General features: G+C 36.9%; 4 protein-coding genes across 4 annotated transcripts; 1 reads left to right on the top strand and 3 right to left on the bottom strand.

Annotated features, from left to right (window-relative positions):
- Nucleotides 1–2162: 2162 nt before the first annotated feature.
- On the bottom strand, nucleotides 2163–5965 carry LOC124411904 (adapter molecule Crk). The gene is made up of 4 exons (XM_046891441.1): nucleotides 5136–5965; nucleotides 4022–4377; nucleotides 2981–3516; nucleotides 2163–2933 (listed from the first exon to the last, which is right to left on the bottom strand). The coding sequence occupies exons 1-3, from the start codon at nucleotides 5168–5170 to the stop codon at nucleotides 3032–3034; spliced, it is 876 nt and encodes a 291-aa protein (XP_046747397.1). The 5' UTR covers nucleotides 5171–5965; the 3' UTR covers nucleotides 2163–2933; nucleotides 2981–3031.
- Nucleotides 5966–6356: 391 nt separating this feature from the next.
- Nucleotides 6357–12128, top strand: LOC124411869 (structural maintenance of chromosomes protein 6). Its single transcript, XM_046891375.1, has 19 exons — nucleotides 6357–6523; nucleotides 6644–6838; nucleotides 6915–7067; nucleotides 7192–7436; nucleotides 7508–7627; nucleotides 7784–7914; nucleotides 8042–8242; nucleotides 8482–8678; nucleotides 8798–8944; nucleotides 9162–9346; nucleotides 9432–9742; nucleotides 9837–10056; nucleotides 10194–10364; nucleotides 10469–10656; nucleotides 10903–11068; nucleotides 11168–11281; nucleotides 11358–11555; nucleotides 11631–11764; nucleotides 11856–12128. The coding sequence occupies exons 1-19, from the start codon at nucleotides 6412–6414 to the stop codon at nucleotides 11893–11895; spliced, it is 3228 nt and encodes a 1075-aa protein (XP_046747331.1). The 5' UTR covers nucleotides 6357–6411; the 3' UTR covers nucleotides 11896–12128.
- A 1782-nt stretch (nucleotides 12129–13910) lies between these two features.
- Nucleotides 13911–19123, bottom strand: LOC124411871 (serologically defined colon cancer antigen 8-like). Its single transcript, XM_046891379.1, has 9 exons — nucleotides 18377–19123; nucleotides 18052–18186; nucleotides 17582–17936; nucleotides 16678–17467; nucleotides 16270–16508; nucleotides 16052–16178; nucleotides 15335–15488; nucleotides 15086–15162; nucleotides 13911–14985 (listed from the first exon to the last, which is right to left on the bottom strand). Exons 1-9 carry the CDS (start codon nucleotides 18823–18825, stop codon nucleotides 14171–14173), a joined length of 3141 nt encoding a protein of 1046 aa, XP_046747335.1. The 5' UTR covers nucleotides 18826–19123; the 3' UTR covers nucleotides 13911–14170.
- Nucleotides 19124–19195: 72 nt separating this feature from the next.
- Nucleotides 19196–20854, bottom strand: LOC124411914 (UPF0488 protein CG14286). Its single transcript, XM_046891452.1, has 2 exons — nucleotides 20757–20854; nucleotides 19196–19788 (listed from the first exon to the last, which is right to left on the bottom strand). The coding sequence occupies exons 1-2, from the start codon at nucleotides 20775–20777 to the stop codon at nucleotides 19267–19269; spliced, it is 543 nt and encodes a 180-aa protein (XP_046747408.1). The 5' UTR covers nucleotides 20778–20854; the 3' UTR covers nucleotides 19196–19266.
- Between the last annotated feature and the right edge of the window lie 2376 nt (nucleotides 20855–23230).

Raw genomic sequence — 23230 nt, 5'->3', positions numbered from 1 at the left:
CGAAACTGGAAAATATGAGGGGATTTTGAATGAACAAAGAAGAACATAATTAAATCTCAATGTGGGGTTGAAAATGGAAATGAAGTCAAATCTTTAACGATCGAAGTTCAATGATTGAATTGTACAAAACAAAAAATGAAGATCCGATTATTTATATTGTATCTATTACTCGAGATTAATTTGATACCTAAATGGGGAATTTGGCGGTATTTAGCGGTCAGTTCTATTAAAGAAAAAAATCTTTATTTTAATAACTAGGAATTTAGAGCTACTGTGTAGTCTGTATTTATGTATGTATATGTATATTATTTGTAAGCGGTAAAAATATATATAAAGTAAAAATTCAATCGTTCGAAATGGATTAAATTTATAAATTTTCCTCCCGAGTAGGTGTTTTTTTTTTGCAAAATAACTGATACTCTTTATTTTAAAACCATTTTTTTCATTTTATTATAAATTAGTAATACAATTGCTTAATTAGCTATCTATCGTGGTTGTTTTTTTTTCTTTTTTCTATTTTTTTTTACTCGTATATAATTCTCTATGTTATTTATCTAGCTTTCATCCTAAGCATTTTATTTTGTTTATTGAATAACCAGCTCAAAGAAGAGTGATCTGCCCCGTATATTATTATCGACCAAAATAACTAATTAAACCTGAATATACATAGGTAGGTATGTGCGCATGTTAGAAAAATATACAATTATTACTATTATTATAAACGTTGTCCAGTCATAATTATCACGTTCGGTTTTCCACACATTTAAATGCGTCGAAGGTATTTTTAATCGGACAAAGCGAACAGCAGAAGGTAAAAGTATGTGGCATACTTTTACTCTAATAACATACACATTATACGTGTCCTTTATACATACCTGAATCGCGATTTTTACTTTTATGCGTCTCTTCTTTTGATCAGGATTTTTGTAGAATTATAATTTTGTTCCATTCGTTAAGCATTATCGTACGATTTTAGGAAATGTATATTTTTTTCTTTCTTTATATTTCGCGGCGCGTAGACGTTTGGTTGAGGTATTCATAATTTTTGAAGATATAGCGCATCTATAAATCGTTCTAGTTTATTATTGCGTGACGGCATTTTAGATCGAATAATCTTATAACGTTTAAACATTTAATTAATATACATTACAATAATTTTTTTACCTATTATAAGTATGGTAAAACGTAATCTAGATATTATTTTATCAATTTGGTAAATACATGCCATATCATAATGTTTTATCATCTAAAATGGTGTTGCGACGATTCAAATTATAAATCTTAAGCACCAAACACGATGAATAGTATACACAATGGCACGGTCGTACTCTATTATTAATCTATACAAAATATGGCCAGATTTTTTCTGCGATTCTGCGATTGCTGGTAAACCGAAAATGGGAGAAGAATAGTTAAATTTTAAAAACCAGAAAAAATCCACCCACAGTGCTGCCTATTTTACAATCTAAGTTACTGACAATGTTCGTGTCATCAAAACACGCGTATGTTTCGATCGAAAGATGCTTCACATCTCGTCAGACAATTCTTACGTCGTAAGCTGATCACATTATTAATGATAAACGTGTATAAATGAGATAAAAAATAATACGTTTTTTTCTGCGTGTATGTGCATGATTATTTCGAATTAACGGACAATAGACGTCCTTTGGTAAATAGGTTTATTGCAAAGGTGATTGGATATTAGTGTTTTTTTTCTCAGGACTATACATATTTGTTTATGTATATTACATATATATATATATATATATTTTTTTTTTTTTTTTATATGTTTACGAAAAATATGTGGTCATAGAATTATTCAGCTATTAGATATTTCCTTTTCTGTTACTTCAACTTCAGTACTTTTAATCACTTCTTTCCTTATTTCCTTATTTCTGATTAATACTGCACGTACTAACTGGAAGATTTTTGGGTTATCGTCTCTACAAGTTGTCGAAGAGTGAAAATACCAGTTTCAAATATCACAAAGAGAAAATAAATTTCATCAACTTGTGCATTGTAACGAACGAATGTAGAAGATCAAAACATGTTCACTGTACACAGGAAAAACTTGACGACATGTAGGGAATAATTTAGATATCAAAAATAGCAAGTAAAATGATATTCTGCTTCCTCTTTCGCCCGTTTCGTTTTCTTTTTTAATGAATATGTTCTGCCCATTAGAATGCAGAACTTCGCGAGGAGAGGAAATTAAGGTTTGGTATTCAGACTCTTCAAGTGAACGTTTTACAACCCTGACTTGATGTATTAGTGGCACGATTTATGGCTAACAAAAGACTGTCTATACTAATGCATGGGATATTTTGCACATAACAATACAATCACTTTTTGATTAAAGCGGAATAAAAAAAATTAGTCGAACTCTAAATAAAATACCATTCATTTAAAAATTTCGGATTGCATCGAGCACTTGGTCTTTTTAACTTCAACTACCTACCTACAAATTTTACGTACGCTTATGTTTGTACAATATTTATCAGCAAAAGAGGTTTAAATTGCAAGTTTCGTTGATTATATGAAAATTCACAACAACAATTTTTGATACCGTTGGATTTGGTTGATTTCTATTTTTGTCGTTTTAAAAATGTACTTCACCTCGTATTCAAATTACTAGCATCAACTAATTTCATCGTCATTGTCGAGCGTCTAGCAGGACGGTTCACGTTCATAAAATCAAATACTAATTGGAATTATAAAGAACCGCCTGATTTTATAAAGTTCGCGAATATCGGTATGCAATTCGTATAAACTGAAACAGAATATATACCGAACTGCGAAATTGGAATGGAAGAATAGGAATAATTGAATAAATTTTCCTTTGCCTTTCTAAGTCTTATGTAACAAATGCCTCAAATATTTTTTCCTGCATTAATATAAACAGCAACGAACAATGATGGTGATGATAAAGGAAGAAGAAAAAAAAAAAAAAAAAAAAAAACAACAACAAACAAACAACAAATGCTTACGACGCGGCTTTCTAAGTTGATTACACATTTGCCGTACCTCAGTTTTACATCTCTTGATTACCATCGCCATTCTCACTGTCAACAAATTCGACATGCGTGAAAGGAAAGTGTCCAGTCTTGCCATGCAATTCACCCTCCCACTGACCGTTGATATTAGTTTTAGTAACCTTAATCATGTCGCCAACCTCAAGCTTGAGTGCCGTTTTATCATAAGCATTTGGTACTCTGGCTTGTTTGACCTTGGCAAAGGCAGGCAGAGTTCTCTGAATGTTAGATCGCCTTGGTATCCCGGTCTGTCCGGTCTCTTGAAGGAGTAACTGCGATTGTGTCTGTTGCTGCTGCTGAAGTAAATTTGAATTCGAACTACAACTACCCCCAGAATCAGGCCGTGAACTATTCTCCAACAACGTCATACTGTCCTCCTCGTATTTCTGGATGTACGGAACTGGAACAGATCCTGTTTGACCCACACTGTTCCTGGCTGTCCACCACTGCTCCTCGTCCTTCGATATTACCGTCAGAATTTCACCTTCAAAGTAAATCAATGAAAATTTTAGACATTGTTTAACTTAATTTTTTTCCTTTTTCTTTTTTTTTTTCCTATCCAACGAACAGAATTCCATTTTTGTACATTCGCTTATTTTAAACCATTGTTGACTATCTTGGATACTGTGATTCATAACCATTAGCCAGAAGGAGTGTACGAGTCATTACATTTTTTTGCAATCGTTGCATTCTTATAATTCAACTCTAGTCATAATTACACAGCATTACCGTTCTACAAAGTTCATGTTTTTATTCAACGAGTTGTGCGATTGACTGTTATTGATCGCTTCGATTTTACACCTATCACCGTTTAAATCGAGAAAAAGGTTTTGAGAGTTTGTAAAAATGTTTTTTCATTGGACTCCTAAATTATCATGCATTACAGGTTATTTGTTACAATGATTTTACTGTTAGTAAAAAGTAATTTAGTGATATTTCAATGATATACGATGAATCGAATGAAAATAGGAGATAGGAAACAAAATTACCTTTTCTAAATGGTAAGTCATCGGAATCACTGCCTTCGAAGTCGTACTTGGCAATAACTTTTTGAATCCTTCTAGGCGCAGGCCTGATAAGTGACGTTGTATCCAGATAATGTAGTTTATAAAAAGCCAGAAGATTTGGTATGTCAGGAAACATTTGATCGCCAATCCTATACCGTATCTGATCTCCTTGTTGTATTTTGTTTATAATATAATGACTAACTTTACTATCTTCCCTAACGCATAGGACAAAATCTCCATGAATAGTCGTGCTGTCTCGGACCAAAAATACACCCCCTTCTTTTTCACTCATCAATAGATCCGTCGCATCCTGCCTTGACATAGTACCAAAGTACCAGCTAAAACAAGGAAACATATTCGTTAGCGTTATAATTATTTATACTAGAAAAGAATACGTCAATTTAAAAAGGTCAAAAAATTAATGGAGTTCAAGTCTGCAACGTTAATGTAACAATGCATTTTTAGAAAAACTTGTTATTTCGCAATTACAGGAATATTTCCTGAAACTCATCGGCAGACTGAAATTCAAACACTAATAGAGCAAAGCATAATAATCGTATTTGACAAAATTAATTCCTTAACTTATTCTCAAGAAGAAAAATATTAATTTTTTACTGTCCACGTCGCATGACATCAAAATTATTGATTTTAATCTCGTGAAAAATAATGAACAGGAAAAAAAACAACAATAGAATAATCATTTCATGTCAGTGACAGACGTGATGATATTCGCGGATCTTTTTTTATCGCAATATGATTCATTACTTTATGTTTATATTTCATTTGTTTCGTTCTCGTTTCACTGTTAAAAAAATATTCAAGGAATTAATAAAAATTATGGAGATGAAAAAGAAGGATTCCGTCACTCTGTTAGGCACTGTTAACTAAAAAAAAAAAATTGTGTTCGTTAAATGGATGTATGTATGTACGTGTGTCCATGCCGAATGGATTTGGGCATTAAGTTTTTACGGAACGTGTGTTGAAGTCGAAACGCAACACGGAGGAATTACGATGTTCGATTACGAAGCAATGTCACGAGCGATTTGAGTCATGTATACACAATGTGAGATGCAAATGATCTTGGTATTATATGTACCTGGATTTGTCATACTGGTCGAAAGTAGCGGCCATCGTTGATTGCTCGAGTGAAAGGTTTTGTTTTAATTGAAGAGCCTTGAATCTTTTCCGCTGATTAGCCGATTAATTTGCAATAAACTCGCGGCGATAACAGATATGGTCAGCCTGAAGTCGCATATCGAATAAAATCATCTGTTACGCTCTTGTTAACGCTACGTGTTTCAACTGTTGCGATTCGCTGCGTTAGACAAGCATTGGTATCGTTCAATTGTTATTTTACTCTGACAGGAAAAAACAAGTGCAACTCGCGGTGCGGAGTCTGCACAAGTGACGATGATTGTACTTTCTTACGTCAATTTTATTGCGAAAGAATTTCAGGTCGCACGTCTTGGTCGATGCTTGTTCGGCGTCTTTTTTTCTCTCTCCGAATATTCAACACAAAGGTGATGCACGTACAATGCGCAACACGCAATTACGATGGATATGCTGCTATTTATTGACACTTGATCACAACAAAGTTAAGAATTAAATAACCACCCAAGTTAGTCACTCGCCGTAAGAATTAAGACTGGGGCAATGCCTGTTAACGTCCCGTACTTATTAACTTTGCACAAGCACAACACATTCTCGTCTCCCTCCCTGCCGAAGACATATTATTTTCAGGATGTCCTCGATAACGGAATAGTTATTTTATCGTAATCTATATACTACGTATAATCGTTTTTTATTCCTTCGCTACATACACCGAATAATACATCCTCTGTTCCTGATAATTAGATACATTTCTTGTCGCAGTAGAGATACGCGACGACTTGTGCAGCCACGGACTTTTGTACAATAAAATACATCACGGTGTAGATAGATAAACCTAGATCACTAACTCACCGAGTGAATCGGTACGGAAGATGCGTTCGTAAAGACAATTCTCGCTGCGCATCTGCCGATCATAATCAGCTTCTGGGGTCCATGAATGTGGATGAATTGAATCAGATTTTAGAACGCAGCGCGGGAACTGAGAAGTAAAATCATCTGAAGTAAAGAGGCTAAGTTACGGTGACGTCATTGCCGTTTAACTCCCCTCGCGTTTTGCTTGGTATTTTGAATTGACAAAAGTGCTCATTGCCGCTTTCTCGTGGATCCAACCAATACCATCGCGATGTTTATTGATGCTCTGTATCACGCGAGTTGATGGTTGATGCGAGTCAACCGGCATGATGACGAGTTAGGTGGTTTTGAATCGTGATAAGGCTTCCTGAGCGTGTGATGACCGTTTTTATCGAACAATCTCAAAGATTATGAGTAGTCAAAGGAGAAAACGGAAAAACTCGGATCGGCATGAGTATCCGAGTAAAATTGCCAAAAGTTCTCTTTCTCAAGCCAATTCGTCGACAGATGAAGATATCACGGTATGTGTGATTCGTTATTCTTCGAAAAATAACCTATTATTGTTTCATTTCTTTACTTCGTAATTTTCAAGTTTCTTTTACGTCCAGTTCAGCAATTACGTAACTTGTCAGAAATTGTTACAGACCGCTACTGGGAAAATAAAGCGAATATTTGTGAGAAATTTTATGTGCCACGATGCATTAGAAATACTCCTCAACAAGAACGTGAATTTTATCGTTGGGCGTAACGGCAGTGGTAAGAGTGCCCTTCTAACGGCCTTGGTCGTAGGACTTGGCGCAAAAGCTAATGCCACGAGCAGAGGATCTTCTGTCAAAGGTATTTTAGATGCACATCATTATTGCGATCGTAAGACGTCAAGAAACCTACATCAATTCTGTTATGGTACTTTTAGATTTTGTCAAGAAAGGGAGGAACAGTGCGGTCATCGAAATCACTCTTTGCAATGAAGGACCCATGGCTTATAAACCGGAGATATATGGTGACAGTATCGTCGTTAGACGTACAATTGGATCTGCTCCCGGATATAAGATAAAAAACTCAAACGGTATTTTATCGTGGTTTTTTTGTATATGTTATAGATAATTTTAGATGTGATCGAACTGTTTTTTTAAAGAATTCAAGTACACACCATTCATGTGAATTAATTTGTGCGACAATTAAAAAATCAGGTGAAGTAGTATCCTCAAAGAAGGACGAGCTGGAACGTATCATAGCAGAGATGAGTATTCAAGTCGATAACCCTATTTCGATCCTGAATCAAGATGTCTCGAGGACATTTCTTGTCACTGCTGGACCCAAAGAAAAATATCAGCTATTTATGAAGGCCACCAATTTGGAGAAAATTGGAAGTAATTATAAAAATGCCCAAGTAGCAAGTGAAGAGACTAAACAACGATTAAACGAGAGCAAAGAGGTATTTGTAAATTGGATTTATTATATTGCAAAAAGCCGTACTGATTTATGAACTTTTATAATTTATTCCAGCATCTAATTGCCACGAAAAAAGAAATCGATGAACTCGACAAAACTGTTCAACAGTTGGAGTCAATCGAAGGAGATCGTGCTCAACGTGAAGCCTTAAACAGTGAACTGCACTGGGCACTTGTTAGTACTCCATATTTCTTACGGCACAATTCATATAATTCTGATTTGATCCTGTTACAGACAATTATTTAACAAAACTCTACAAATGTACTTGCCAAGAATAATCGAATTTTTTATACCAAACAATTTCATGAAGGTTTCTTTTTGTAAAATTAGGCAATTGCAGAAGAACATAAGCTTAGCCAGATTCAAACGAGGTTGGAAGAGCAGCAGAACAATGTGGAGAATCATAAAGAAGAAATAAAGACAAAAGGGATCAAAGAGAAAAGGATAAAAGCAAAAATTGAGTGAGTTACTCAATACATTATTTGTTCTACTTGTTTCTTTCCATTTGGTTCTATTGTTTCGTGTTTGTCTGATTGTATTTGAAATGCAAAACTAGGGTTTTAATAAATTTATTTCGATTAACTTCAGTGAATTCAGAGAGAAAATCCAGGAAATTAAAAATGAGGCTGCAGGCAGCTCAGAAGCATATGCAACGGCAAAACGAAAACTTGTCTCGAAGAAAGAAGCTCATTCTGCGAAGCACAAGGAATTAGTATTGGCACAAAGTAAAATGAAACGGATGCAACAGGACATTAACGTTTTACGTGCAGAGATACAGCGGCAGGAGGCGTAAGAATATTATTTTACATATATTCAATGTTGTTTCCATACTCAAAAATCATTGAAAAGTTACCAGAAATGGATCTAAAGCAGAAACGAAAAACGCTTTAGTGATATAAATTTTGCCACCTGATATTTCTGCATATTCGTCGGGAGTCAGATCACTCGTTAAAGTCAGGAAAGAAAAGTCATGCTTAATTGTTTAAGTGTGCAAAAAAAGCTAATGCAACATAAATATTTTTCCACAGTGGCAGCAATCAAGTTGAGAATGAGAAACGCCGAGTTAGGGAAGAATTGGCCAAACTGGAAGAGCAATTGACCGAAGTTGACGCAATGTTGCTTACGAAACAGACGGATCAAATACATCTTAATAGCAATTACAATCACCTGACTCAGGAAGAGCGTGCTTTAAAAGAACAGCTTGACCAAAATGACACGATAATTAGTAAGTGGTAACACTTTATTCAATATCTTATCCATATACCTAAGTTTGTTCTTACTTTGTTGTTTCACTATTTTGGAAGCATTTGTGTAAAATAGTTTGTCTTCCAAATTTTCTTCCAGAACAAAAGAAACGACAGTTGAATGCTTTGAAGCAGGAATCTGATAATGCTGTGACAATTTTTGGTCACAATATGCCACGTCTTTTGCGTCGTATTAAAGAAGAATATGACAGAGGAAGGTTTAAAGAAATGCCGCGTGGTCCATTAGGTGATTACACACTGTCTTCAAAATGTGTTGTTCAATGTATTGATTCATACGCAATTGTTAATGGTCTAAGAATTGAATTTCTTTTGCCAATCAGTCAGAAAAAGCTGAAGATTTTTACCAGTTTCTCCACATCTTTGAGTACTTTGTACTAATTTTATTTTCTGTTTCAAATAATGATAGCATTCCACGCAAATGCTAACCACTTATGATATTGCAGGAGCTTATATAAAAGTTAATGATCAATCATGGGCAGCAGCGATCGAAAATTTTCTTGGCTTTGCAACGCTGCGTTCTTTCTGCGTGGATAACATGCAGGATGCGAAGATATTGGGTCAGATAATGAAAGAAACCTTCGGGAATGAGCATAATCCACAAATTTCTATCAGCAAATTTTTTCACAAGGTGTGTGTGCGCCTTTCTTGTAATTACTTTTTTCAGATAAAATTGGGCCATTTTGAGAGTGGACTTTTCAAAAATCTCTTTGCAGATCCATGATGTGAGTCAGCATTGCACACGCGCGCCTGGATTCAAAAATCTATTGGATATGATGGTGATATCCGATCCTGTTGTTGCTAACTGTTTAATAGACCAACGAGAGGTTGAATGTATTTTATTGATACCGACTAGCCAAAAGGCCAGTGAAATGTTGTCCGACAGACGTACAGTCCCTCGAAATTGTAAAAAGGCCATAACGCTGCAGGGTGATGAGTTCTATCCTGATCCAAACTACAGAAGCTATGGCGGACGACGTGGAATGAAGGCAAAATATTTACAAGTGTCGACAAAAGAAGCTATTCAGTAAGTATTCTTGATTTTAATATCTATACATTCGGTTACTAAACAGTTTCTAGATTGGAATATCACATTGTCAATGAGTTTTCCCTCTCTACAGAGCCTTTGAGGAGGAACTAATCCTTGCTCAAGAACAGAGAGCGACAATACTTGGCGAGCACAAGCAGATCCAGGGGAATTTACTCCAAGCTAGAACCGATCTGGATCAAGTTAACAAAAACATTTCCAGACTTCGCTCAAGTCAATCTAAAATAAAAACAAAGATCAACGAGCTTCACGACAAGTGTGAAATTGATGAATCTAATTCTATCGCTGTATTCGTGAGTATATATTGAGGATATTTGCACAATTCAATAGTACAAGTACAAATATTATGCGGTCAGTCTATTCTTGACAACATTGTTGTACTTTTCGTAGCACAAAGTGGCCACAAGTATTGATTTGATCGTTTTTGCAGACGACGGAAATGAACGAGTTGATACAACTAGTAGAAAACGATTCGCAAACAGTCGTGCAACTGAAGCAGGAAACGGCTGGATTACAAAAAGAAGTTGAATCATCTGAGACGGCAGTAAAGAGGTGTAGGGATCTCATGTATTGCCTTGATATGAAGCTTGAACCAATTCAGGTAATATTTTTGCTACAGATGCGGGTTGAGCATATGCAATAATTTAACGATCAGTTTTCAAATAAGTAATCAGCTACTCGTTGAACAGTAATTTGGTGTTACAGAAATTGATAAGGGAACAAGAGAACGAGCTAGGATTGTTGAGTATGAATTCGCAGTACGGAGAACGAAGATTGTTAGAAGCTCAGCAAGCTCTACAAAAACTTACCGCGGATCTTGAAATACAGCAGCGTGTCACTGGCAAAGCAGTAGCAGAAGCTGCCAAACTTTCTGCTAGAATTAACACACGAAGGTATCTAATTAAACCTTGATTTTTGAAAAATGAGACTATTATTGTTATTATCCAAAAATGGTTTACCATTCATTGTAGAAGAAGCACTTCCAGCAGCGTGCAATCCAAATTTCTAAACAATCTGACTTGTCATATGCAATACATTTGTTAAATATGTAGAGCCAGCTCATAGAAAATTTGAAAGTTGTTTCGATGCTGACTCTTCGGTAATTTTGCTTGAACTTTGACTCCTATTCGTGGTTGTAGATCGGCAAAGACAATCAACGAGAAGCTAGAAGAATTAAGGGTCACTATTGAAACGGCAGAGAGACAGTTTGGTGTTCTAGACCAGATTACTGCTGAATTAGAAGAAAAAAAGAAAAAGTATGAAGAGGTATCGGAATTTGCTTCTGCCTTGGAAATCAGTAACGATGTAAGTCATCTCTCACCTTTCACAACGTTTTCTGAAATTATTTGTCAACCTGTCAATATTCATGCAATAAACTATTAAAATCACGCGTACAATCAACAGGAACACTTGAAACGATTAGAGGGACGAAGACGCGTATATCAGGAAATGAAAAAACAGATTGGAATTAAAGTACGCCAGTCATTCCAAAGCATTCTAGCTGTACGACAATACAAGGTATACACTTTCCTCCATTGCACATCCCCACTTCTTAAGTCAACGTACTTGATAATAAGTAAGATTGTTTACACAGGGTAGTCTTACAATCGATCATCAAAACCGACTGTTGGCTCTTGAAGTCAACCCTGCAGGCAGCGCCAAGAGGACAACCAATGATGCTAGATCACTATCGGGAGGTGAACGGTCATACTCAACTGTAGCATTCATCTTGGCATTGTGGGAGTGCGTTAAACTGCCATTTTACTTTCTCGATGAGTTCGATGTGTTCATGGTAAGAAATTGATTAATTCTATTAGAAAAATTGCTAATTACAAACGTGATAAATTGTTGTATAAATAATTTACAGGACACGGTCAATCGACGGACTATTATGGACATTCTGCTAGATCATACGAGAAATCACCCAGCACAACAGTTTGCGTTTCTAACTCCGCTAGATACTTCGAGTATATTAGCCGAGGATTTTGTAACCATTCATCAGTGAGTAGAATTATAATCACGAGGAAGTTGCCGGTGATATTGACTGTGATCTTAATTGAATACAGATAACAAACCGTTATTTTTGTTTCAGGTTAGCAGCTCCGGAAAGGACTGTAAATGGTGAAAATTGAATTTAAAAAAATGGAGAAACAAAAAGATGTCATAAATTTCGCCATGGGTCAGAGCATTGAAAGGTTGGCTATACCATGTGTTAAATTTATAGAGTATTTATTACAGCAAGTGATAAAAAAGTTCGATTGAATTATGTTGACCAAGATTTTTTTCACCAAATCTTATCAAACTATCAGCCGAACAATTTCCTTTCATATAGTAACTATGTAATCGTGATAACATTTTTTTCTCGGTTTTTGGTGTAACGAGGAAAAGATGATATACCTAACATTCTCTGCAAATTCTTATAATATATTTACTATTAGGTAAGCCGTATAATGTCCGAATGGAAATTTATCTTTTTTACCACTACACGTATCGTAATGTCGCCACAAGAAACAATATTTTTAGATTTAAGCGAACAACCAAATGCAGGATGTATTTTATTCCAATTTCAATCGTTATCATATTTAATGAGACAATGCCAAAAAAAAAAAAAACTATAAAATACATCTTTAGAAATATAAGAAACAGAGTCCTTCTGTTATGCCACATTTCCCCGCGTACCAATGATCTTATTGGTAAAATAAATGATCTGTTCGTGAGGTTTTTTTTTTTTTTTTTTTTTAATCTAGGACGACGCTTCCAAAATTTTTCACCATTAGTTTCTTGGTATATCAGATTAGTGAAGAAGAAAAACCAAAAATTTCTTGTTCTTACCTGATAAGTGTTGTCCAATTTTACCTGTTGAGCGGAATGTGGTGGTCTTTCACGTTTGCTCTTGGCAATACCATTTGGAAATAAATATGTAGAATACTGGAGTTTCGTATATGCATGAAAACAGAAAAAAGCAGACAAGTTAAAAACCAAAAAATAATGCTATGACTACCTTATCACAGTATCTATGTTAATTTTACATACTTATATTATCACCTATGGTATTAACAAAATTGATTGCACGGACAAGACAAATATTTTTTTTCTATCCTCTGATTTTCATTAGGAGATACGCTCAATACCTTTATATTTTTGAAAGATGATAATCTGCATCCATCACATACTTAGTACATCATTTTTTATTTTTTTTTTATTTAATCGTGCTGATAAATTCGACTCTTTCATTTTTCGTATGTGTCCATGTCGAGTCGCTGTTGATTTATCATTTTTTATTTAGTATTAATTATAATAAATATTATAGTCGGTGACAGAGAAAAAGAGAGAGGGTGAAAGACGTGGAAGGTTGTAGTACTAATTGCGTATGATAATTCTATCTGTGGTATTAAAGAGAAAGAAGTATGCATGTGTATATATAATATACATATAATATATCTATTATATAGATATACATGTATAATTTATATATAATTACGTAGAGTGAAAGCCAATTATATTTTCCGTCGATTTTACTATTTTTGTATTTTTGCACAATAACGTGAAATAAATAAATTTCAGAGTTATATATGTATATTATATATTTGTATATAATGTACTATATAAACGTTCAACTAGATTTATCTATCGGAAGGGAATATATTGGTAGATAATTAAGTGTCGTACAGCATAAGAGCCACCTGCTACGTAAAATGTATTCGATTTTGTAACTGATGTACCTGTAATATGTAACCTCTCTCAGCCTCTGTGCTTTATGATTTTTTCTTTCATAATAATATTAAAATACGTACTTGTAAAATCCATTGTTGTGTTATTTGTACACCGAGGTGAGATGGTGTCTTGAAATATTTGCGTGAAAAAGAGAAGAGATTCGAAAATTTCTGGATACCATTGGTATCACTTCCATCGGTCTTCTCCAGCGAGTAATTTACGCCATCTAAGGCAGTCAGAGTTCTGGAGTCTTCATCGATCATCAGGTCAGGTGCATGAAATAAATGAAATTTACCAACCGGGTTCTATGCTTCTTTCTACAGATCATAGTACATATGTACCCCCAAAAGTAGTGCTATAAACAAGTCATAATTATAAAAACTAGCTGCAGAATTCTGATTGTTTGATCACGTTAAACGGCCAGTGTTGTTTCTGTTGCATTTATAATCCCTCATAGCATAATTTATTATCCAACAATAAACTGATACATCAATTACACCCCTTTCACTACACCTATTGCTACTTAATATCGCCCTACGAATGCACGATGTAAGTCATTGCCATAATATACTTCTTACGTGAGTCCACACGTGGAATGAATCGGATATATCCAAACCAAGTTTACAGTATTTAAGTGGAGAGTGAAAATTTTACAAATAAATTACACAGATCACCTCGTACTGTACGTTATACTTATTGTTCTGCGACGTTGGCCGTCGGCCCGGACTCGTCGAATGCAGGAGCAGCTTCGCCCTGCGGTTCTCCATAATTCTCGGGCTGCACAGAACTCTGCTCAATGCTCCCGTCATAGCCAGCAGCGTAATTCTGGTCGTACTCCTGCTCGTACTGCATATTTTGATACGCATCTCCACCTTCATATTGCCCCTCGGCTGCCGTCTCGCCCTCTTGGTAATCGTGCTCACCCGGTTGACCGTATTGGTCCTGACCGTACTCCTGCATGTTGTACTGGTCGTAGGATTGATCTGTGTATTGGGGGTCGTAGTTCATCTGATTGTCTGTGCCATAGTTTTCCATTTTATAGTCCAATTCCGCGTTTTCTGCCTCGTAATTGTTCTCTGCCTGTACCTCAGGCCGGCCATGCGATTGTTTGGAGTCATTCGCGACGTTGTATTGCAATCTTTCATTGCGCTGATCTTCGGATTCCGTTGGAGCTTTAACCGCGTAATCTTGATCCGTACGCTGAGGATCGTAATCTTTTCTTACATTCTCGTTATCCTGCGGATAAGCTACTTGATTTTCTTGGACATCCTGCTTCTGATCTTCCGTCGTCCTCATTGTGTACGAATCGTCGACGCTCGATTTGGTCAATGCGCCATTGGGGCCGCTCGTCGATTTCGCTCCTTCCGTCGTGTCGTAGGTTTCGTCTGGTTTTTGTGAATATTGTAGCCGCGGATCTTGGGCTGTTGCCATTCTGCTGTTCTGGCGTGGTTCATTGTAGGTTGAATGATCTTCCGCAGACCCGACGTTCGCGGGTTTAGCTGGATGTTCTGCATGAATATATTTCAATTAATCACCAAGATCGTGAATAAGTTTTTTGCTCTATAATTCTAAGAAGTGTATATCATGTATAGACGAATGACGTATTACCGGTTTGATGGACTAGTGAGTCTTGTATTTGGAATGTTAGATACTTTAGGTTGTCTTGTAGGCTGGCCATTTCTTCCCTGAATAAAACAGTGAGAATTTTCTGTATCAGAATTTATCCGTTTGTTCTTTTTCCTTCAGTTACGAATAGGAAACGAATTGTTAACGTTATTATTAATCGTATCTTACAATTAAATGACGATCCAAAGTATATAATCGTTTTGCATTCAAATCTTTGATACGTGCTATTACTGTGCTGATAGAGGCGTCTTGGAGGTATCTGAACGACCTGACTTCTTTTTAGGAACAACTTTAACTTTGAGATCGACCTTAACAGTGCGTTTCTTGGTTGGGGGAGGCGAAGCGGTCATGGCAATGGCTCCTTCATCGCTCTGAACGATTCCCTCTGTCAACACAGAATATAGCCCCGAGTTGGTACACCATGAAATGATTACGACTGTCGCACGGGTCGATATTCAAATACAAGTTATAACGCCCATTGACGAAGTGCAGAATCTACGATAACCCAGTGAAAAATGGCAATAAGAGAAACTAAAGAAGAAGAAAAAGAGATAAAATGGAGAAAAATAACGATAGTCGAATGTTGATTTATACTTGTGTTTCACGCTGTTGGCTTCTAGCCGCTGTGTGAGAGATTGGCACTCGAGTGATAGTTGAGAGACAACAGAAGCCTGATTAGCCAGGGCATCTTCTAGGCCAGCGACCGTTGTAGCTAAGAAATTCAATTCCATGATAAATGAATTCGAAATAAATTGGCTAACGCGTCGTCGTCCTGCCCATGCTAGGCATATTGCCAAATATGGTGCCGATTTCTCACACAGATGCCGACTGAACATGCGATTATGTATTATATAGGATATTGATACTATTTGTTCATCACACACGTACACGTAACGCTAGAGAGAAGACAGTATACCTAACACAGGCACGTACAAATCAAATTCTCACCATGCTTCGTTTCTATGTCCATTATCATCGATGCCAACTCCTTGTCGTTATCTACTCCTCTATCTCTCGGAGTAACACCCGCAGGAGTACGATGCTCCTCCTCTTTCACCATCTTGCTCAGGTTCACCTGAAACAAACGTGAACTTTGAATCACTGTCCACTTTGTGCTGTGAATTTTCTACCCATCATCTCGCCGACGTGCAAACGCAATTCTTTACCTCTTTCTCCAGCGATGCAATCTGCTCGGAAAGTCTTAAATTTTCACGCCGACAGTGGACCAGGTCAGCGTCTGCTCTCTCCAGTCTTTGCTTGTACGAATTTATCTCGGATTGGAGACGACTCTGCTCCTGTCGAGCCTGTCTGTCCGCCCTTTCGGCGGCTAACTTCGCAGCGGATATTTCCTGCTCAGCGGCGTCCTTTTCAGCCACTGCTTGGCTCAAGTCGCTTTGCATGGCGGCTGGAAATCGAGGAAACAACACGTCAGAGGACATGAGTTTAATCATTCCTCAAAATACTTTCGCCACTACTGGAGTGTCCAGCATGGACAGTGCTCAGCCGTGACTTGCTGGATTCCAATACTCCACTCTCTGCGGAAAATGGCGGAATAGCTGTTGTACTTAACTTACATATTTTGCTCTGAAGTTCCTTCTTCAGTTCGTCAACGAGGGACTGTTTCTGTGCCAGTTCCCTCCTGAGGTCTCCGATCTCCCTACGTTGTTTCTCAGCCTCTAATTGGGACTTGCTGGCGACGTCCCAGTGAGAGGCAGCGTCAGCGGAAAGCTGTTCAACCTGTTGGCTGTACCTGCGTTCGATCTGATGTCTCTCCTCGGCTACACGTCGGTTGGCCTCCTGTGTGGCTTCCCTGAGCCTGTCGTGCTGCCTGTCGAGCTCGTCCTTAAGCCTTCGCATCTCCGCTTCGGCTTGAGTTTTTTCAAACTGAGCTTGTTCGAGAAGGTCCAAAGTCCTTTTGGCCTTGTGCGCCGTGTCGGCTTCCCTGTCTCGCACCGACGAGAGGGTCCTCTGAAGCTCCTCCGCCTTCATCTCGACTTCCCGCTTGTCTCGAAGGACCCGTTCCAGCTGAGCTTTCACCTCCGGTCCACCCTCGGCCCCGCCGCTCTCCGAAAGCCTTCTCAAGTTCGCTTGGTTCTCTTCCTGTGCTTTACGCAGCTCCACCCGAGCTTGCGTAAGCTGAGCTTCGAGCTCGCTGATCCGTGACTCAAATACTATGCTCGGTCCCTCCAGGATCTTGTGGAGCTTGACACGCTTGCCTTTACCGATTTCAAGGGTGTTACCACGAGAGAATGACTCCTCGTTTGGTTCCCGGTTTTCTTCCTCTGAATTATTGTAGTCCTCAATAACAGACTTCAGAAACCCATTCTTATTTTTGTCCTGGAGTGTTTCGTTCTCCGCGACGACCTGAAAATGCAATCATTTTAGGACAGATAAAATTCACAACAGACTGCTTTTGGGAATATAAAAACTCTAATATCCGTAGTCTCGCATATTAAATTTCGTCTTTGTATATCCTACCTCTCGAACTTTGCCTAGTAAATTCGTCAACTCGTCTCTGCAGTACTGCGACTCTCTTTCCAGCTGCTCGATGTACTCCTCCTGACGTTCTATGAAAGACATTAATTCCGGTGGTGCGGATTGAGGATCTTTGGAGAGCAGAGCCAAGTTACTGCAGCCTCGTGATAGTTGGGAATTCTTCTGACGAGGTAAATACGGACTCGAACGAGGCGGGAGATTTCCCAACATCCCAGTAGACGCTTTTGTCTGTGATACTTCACTGGCCAGGCTCCGATCATCTGTGTCTTCTCCAGACTCGATATTTATCTTAGGATTACTGTCAGCATTGTATCTTCCGCCACCGTGCAACAGTTTCCTAACAACGTTAATTGTTTATAGCCATATAACAAATGGAGAAAAATTGCATGAATTATGTATATTCTGATTCCGATTCCTTGGATAGATCGCTAGGAATTACATCATAGTTGTACCTAGGAGTTACTCTCGGTGTGTAGGACTCTGCCAATAAATATTTCAGCTTGGAAACCGCTTCTCGGTACGCAAAATCGGTATAATCGGGCGCCTTCTTCTTCGTAGGTTCTACCTTCTGGTACCCGTTCAATTTTCTGTAATAAATTTTTCTCTTGATATTGACGCAGTGATAATTATACTAATGTAACCGCTGTTTCCTGCTTTCAATATATCACCTTACATCGCTTAAAAAGTTTTTTCAGATACTGAGAAAAGGCATTGAGAACACACGTATGATAAAAATAAAAAAGGGACCACAGTTGACGAGATGTTCCTTTCCATTACCTCGATTTCAGTCTTTTAGATCGTCCATAACCGGCTACGTCGCCGCTCAAAAGATTGCCGGTGGTTTTCGGCCTCGAGTAGGACCTCAGCGGTAGCCTTGGGCGGACTAGAAAGGTATTCGAGGCTCCTGTGGATGGCGTAGGAGCTGTGGCGAGGCCGTAGCGTCCTCGTCGAGGATAAGTGCTGGCTCCAAGCATTCTGTGGGAACTGTGACTCGGAGCTGTAATGCAGCCCCTAAATATAAGCTTGGGGAAAATCGATTTATCACGTACGGTACGCTCGCCACGCAAGGCGATTGCTCTGCTATCCGTAAGACAAGAAGGGTAAATCGAGGAACTTCGGAATCGCGAGTTGTAGCCGGAGCCTGGCAGTGAATCGCGTGCACAAGAACACTTTGTTTTCGTCAAGGCAGAATGGGAAGTCGGAGACCGCGACAGGCACCGTACCATTGACGCTCGACGTCTTATCGTTACTAACTTGAATTATTACTAAATGATCCTACCCCGTAATATCCGGAGACCTCATGAACGATTTTTCACTTCCATATTTATCCTCAGACAACGTTAGACGCACTTTAATTTCGATGATGGTACTCACAATTGACAATCTCTGCCATGTATCGGCTGGATCACGTAATGAATGGGTGGAAATGTTTGAATAAAATTTTGACTGGTTTCTGCCACAGTTTCCGATTCACGAACTTTACTTAGAAGCCGTAAAACCGAAATATTTAATAGAATTTTCTGGAAATATTTTGTGATGTTGAATTGTATGAAAATTTTAAGTTTTTGGTTAAACGAGTGAAAATCAGGCATAATGTACAGAATATAAATACGGTTTATTATACATGTTGAGAAAATGCTTACACCTAATTCAGTTTCGTAATAAATTTACACTTGAGGATTGCTGAAGTTGAATTTGAATGAATTATCTGATGATAATATTCGGAAGCCGGTAGTGTTCGCAGTTTCTAACGGTTTCGGATGAGCATCCGTGGCTGCGGCCTTTCTGAGAAAAATCGATTTCTTGTTATCGTTGGGCGAGGGTGTAAATTTAACTTGTGTGGCAGTTTTTCCAAGTTTTTTCTGTTCGTTAGCCATTTTAGTTCTATAATCGCCGAACGTAGTCCGCATGAATTGTCTTTTTTTGATCAAAGGTGCTGTATTGCTCTTTAACACGTTCAACGTCTTGCTGGTATCCAGTATCTGTTTTTCGGTCAGCTTCCCCGAATCCAGAGCTGACTGGAGCTGCTGAATGCACCAGCATAGTTCCACCTCAAATTTATCTTCAGCTTCGCGATCCAAGCTATTGGAAGTAGAAGGTGTCGATGCAGATTCGGCGCCCGGGATGCTGTTCAACGTTTGAGGCGGTAATGAGGTCGGTTTATTTTTCAGAGGAAAGGTCCTTCCACCCTGCATGATGTGTAGTTTTTTGTAAAACATATAAGGTACGTAATTTATTACATTGGGTTTGATTCCAGACATACACTCGACGGTTTACGTAAATCTATCATTTATGTACTGGGATTCAACTTTCTGGCTGTAGCTACCAACGTTGCTAGCAATAAGCAATATGGCAACAAAATGATCGGTTGAGCACTTGATTGCTCTAGGCACATTGTACGAAGATCAATGATAGAAAACTTTTTGCAAATTGTGAAGCATTCACGTTGTTAAATTAAGTTACTGTATCATTGGAAGTATGATTAAAAAAAAAACTACTTCAATAATCAAATACAACTCTCTTGGAGGAGTTCATTTTTTGCGACTAGATGACATTTATCCAAGGAAACATTCGTAACGAATCATATTGTATCAATATAAGTAGGATTACAATTGATTCGTGGTCGACCGATATGACGTTTATAAAGTTGAGTCTGATTGAACTAACATTTCGATTTGATTCGAAACCGGGATTAACTCGAATGAATCATGAGCATTAATTGTAAGTTAGTAATGATACTGTGACAATGCACGTTTAGGACAAATCGTTACTTCGCAACTTTGTTTGAAATGTAGTAAACTATAATAAACAAAACATAGTCATATTCTGTAAAGCCAGTTTCTTGAAAGTCATTTTGAAATTGCACAATAGTGAATTTCTCCCTCTTGTTTCGTTACGTTATCGTTACTAACTTCGCCCTCATAACGAATCGATACTGCATTGCCGGCGCTGTTTGCACTCTACTTTATCGTGTGAGTGCCAGCACGGTAGACACAGCAGTGGATTTTGTCAACTCGACCTAACCTCAAATTTCAAAACACGTTGACAATAAGTAAATACACGAAAATTAGTCATGCAAGAACATTGTGGAAGTTAAACCCGAGAGTTGAGCAGTTTAATTGATAAAGTAAAAATTGTATGGTGCGGTATTATTTACCGGTTTATACTTCGGCGGCATATTTTCCTGGCGTCCGTTCGAAATACTGTATCTGATTCGCACTTGCTACACTTTACGTTTCCTTTTCTGAACGGACGCATTGACGGTTTGAATACGAAGCTTTTCATTCGTACGGCTAAAGCCGCTTACCATACGCGTGGTGCTTTGTATTACTTGTAGCGTAGGGTGAGCGATCATTATCTGTTTTATCGATAGAAGGTAAAACTAGCAAAGATCAGCCTGATCTTTCAATGAACAATTACCGACCGCGGAAATTTGCGTCTGGTATAAAAAACTATTATGAAAATTAATCAATCGACCGAGCAACATAATTTCTAAAGCTGAAGATTTATTTGTTTGTAATTAACTAATGAATTTTCTCGCGTCATTGATAACGTTAAAATTCGTAAACAGATAATATTCTCCATTTTCATAACAATCAAGCTGGAAAAATTAATAAATCCACGAAAATTAACAAATTGACCGAATAGCATCATTTAGAACAATTGAGAATTTATTTGTTTACAATTAACTAATTAATTCTGCCATGTGAATGATGACGTTAAAATCCGTGAATAGTTAATATTTTATAAATTTTCTAAACAATCAAGCTGGGAGCTTTTAAAAAAAAATTTACAGGTATGATATTCGCGAGATATTTGATTAAGCGTTAAAACGGTAAGGTATATTGAAGTCGACAATTTATTGCGTATATTTATATATGTATATACATGTGTGTATACACATACACATATATTCATGTAATCATCACACTAATATGTATATGTATATAATACACATATTTATAATATGTGTTGTGTGTATGATATATACATATTGTGCCGGTATAGAAATATTATACAAATCCAATATTTGAATAAAATTTTGGAAACATATTACATTATTACTATTATAGATAATTACTATATAAGAACTGATCGTACAATACTATATACCTATTATATAATACATATACAAGAGAGCTTGTGGCGTACGTATATATATAACGAGTCTATACAAAGACTACTGCATAGGCGCAGCAGATGCAGTAGTATACGTATATAATTATTTCAATATACAGGATATAATATAAATATTATCAGATTTGTTCTTGATTATTATTAATATTAATATTGATATTATTATTATTATTATTGTTGTTGTTGTTGTTGTTGTTGTTATTGTTATTGTTATCATTATTATTTAATAATCAATCAATTATTACAGTTAGTTTGAATTAAAATATTCATCAATATTATTTACAATCTTATATTTATATGTATATGTATAGTTTAGTGCGTTTGAATTATGTATCGCGACCTGCACACTTTGGTATTAAATGAAAATGAAATGCTAAAGAAAATGGAGAAACGAGATGTAAAAAAAGAAAGGATACGTAACAAAAACAAACATTATATGTATAATATTTTACGTATACATATAACATTGGTTAAAATTCAATATTAATATAGGTATCTATAATTTATTTTGGGGTTATGACATGCGCGTATTCGTAATGGCAATAAAATAATATTAATAATAATAATCTGTATATAATATATATACACGTATATGTATACATGCACGTTATCCGATATTTATACTAAAGTATTTCTTGTGCCTGAGTATATTATAGCGACGATATCTTCTCAGTGTCTGACGTTTGTATAGCTGTACATACAATGATTTTGCCACGTACAAGGAACGTGTGATTTATTTTTTAGGACAAGCCACGCAAGCTTGAAGATACACGTGTTATGTGCATTTTCTAATGAATTGAGGATACATCTAATTTTGCGAAAATTGATGTATAAACTTCACCAATTACATATCCATGGGTATTAGAATTTCAGGACCATTTACATCTTCGCAAAAAATCACTCTCACATTGATTACACACGCGATATCTGTCACCCACATTTACCTGTGTGAAAACATTTTTATTTTAGCAATTGTGGGATGGAAGAACTCTTAATTAAAAATTGTCTGACGATCGATTGACTTCACACGGTTGAAACTCATCGGAAAAATGATCCAAGAACGAAATTTCGTGAAACGAATTAATATTATTCACGCTTTGGGAGTTAAAATTTCAACTTTCAAACTATCAAAGTCCGTACAGATCATAATTCGTTAAATTAAGTCTGGATTACTGTTTTCGAACAACAAAAAAAACTAAAAAGATAATTATAATTAACTAGTGCGACAAAGTTATACGCAACTCTGTCAAACTTGCTCGACCTTAGAAAAAATTGAAACAACAGCGTGTCGATTGAAAGTAAGGCAAAAGAAAAAAAAAAAGAAACAATCTACAGGGTTTCGTCAATATCGCATACTTATCACTTTATAACTTTTCGATCAGATTGGTTCTTTCCAGTTTTCGATATCGTACGTTACAACGTAACAGATGTAATATTAATAAAAAATAATTATAATAATAAGAACAACGAGCCCGCGCACACGATTCGCAGGAT

The sequence above is a fragment of the Diprion similis genome, chromosome 10 (assembly GCF_021155765.1).
Source record: "Diprion similis isolate iyDipSimi1 chromosome 10, iyDipSimi1.1, whole genome shotgun sequence".
NCBI classification, from domain to species: Eukaryota; Metazoa; Arthropoda; class Insecta; order Hymenoptera; family Diprionidae; genus Diprion; species Diprion similis.
The sequence above is the reverse complement of the archived record's forward strand: the minus strand, read 5'-3'. Positions and strand labels throughout refer to the sequence as shown.

Excerpts from the sequence above, each read along its gene's own strand:
- LOC124411904 (XM_046891441.1), bottom strand. The coding sequence starts at position 5,170 with ATGGCCGCTACTTTCGACCAGTATGACAAATCCAG. Across the intron at positions 4,378-5,135 it reads GACCAGTATGACAAATCCAG|CTGGTACTTTGGTACTATGT; the intron begins GTACATATAATA and ends TCCTTGTTTTAG. Across the intron at positions 3,517-4,021 it reads TGACTTACCATTTAGAAAAG|GTGAAATTCTGACGGTAATA; the intron begins GTAATTTTGTTT and ends TTTACTTTGAAG.
- LOC124411869 (XM_046891375.1), top strand. The coding sequence starts at position 6,412 with ATGAGTAGTCAAAGGAGAAAACGGAAAAACTCGGATCGGCATGAGTAT. Across the intron at positions 9,347-9,431 it reads TCAGCAAATTTTTTCACAAG|ATCCATGATGTGAGTCAGCA; the intron begins GTGTGTGTGCGC and ends ATCTCTTTGCAG. Across the intron at positions 9,743-9,836 it reads TCGACAAAAGAAGCTATTCA|AGCCTTTGAGGAGGAACTAA; the intron begins GTAAGTATTCTT and ends CCCTCTCTACAG.
- LOC124411871 (XM_046891379.1), bottom strand. The coding sequence starts at position 18,825 with ATGGTACGGTGCCTGTCGCGGTCTCCGACTTCCCATTCTGCCTTGACG. Across the intron at positions 16,179-16,269 it reads TTGCATCGCTGGAGAAAGAG|GTGAACCTGAGCAAGATGGT; the intron begins GTAAAGAATTGC and ends CGTTTGTTTCAG. Across the intron at positions 14,986-15,085 it reads CTCACTAGTCCATCAAACCG|AACATCCAGCTAAACCCGCG; the intron begins GTAATACGTCAT and ends ATATTCATGCAG.
- LOC124411914 (XM_046891452.1), bottom strand. The coding sequence starts at position 20,777 with ATGCCGCCGAAGTATAAACCG. Across the intron at positions 19,789-20,756 it reads TGCCGCCGAAGTATAAACCG|GGTGGAAGGACCTTTCCTCT; the intron begins GTAAATAATACC and ends CACATCATGCAG.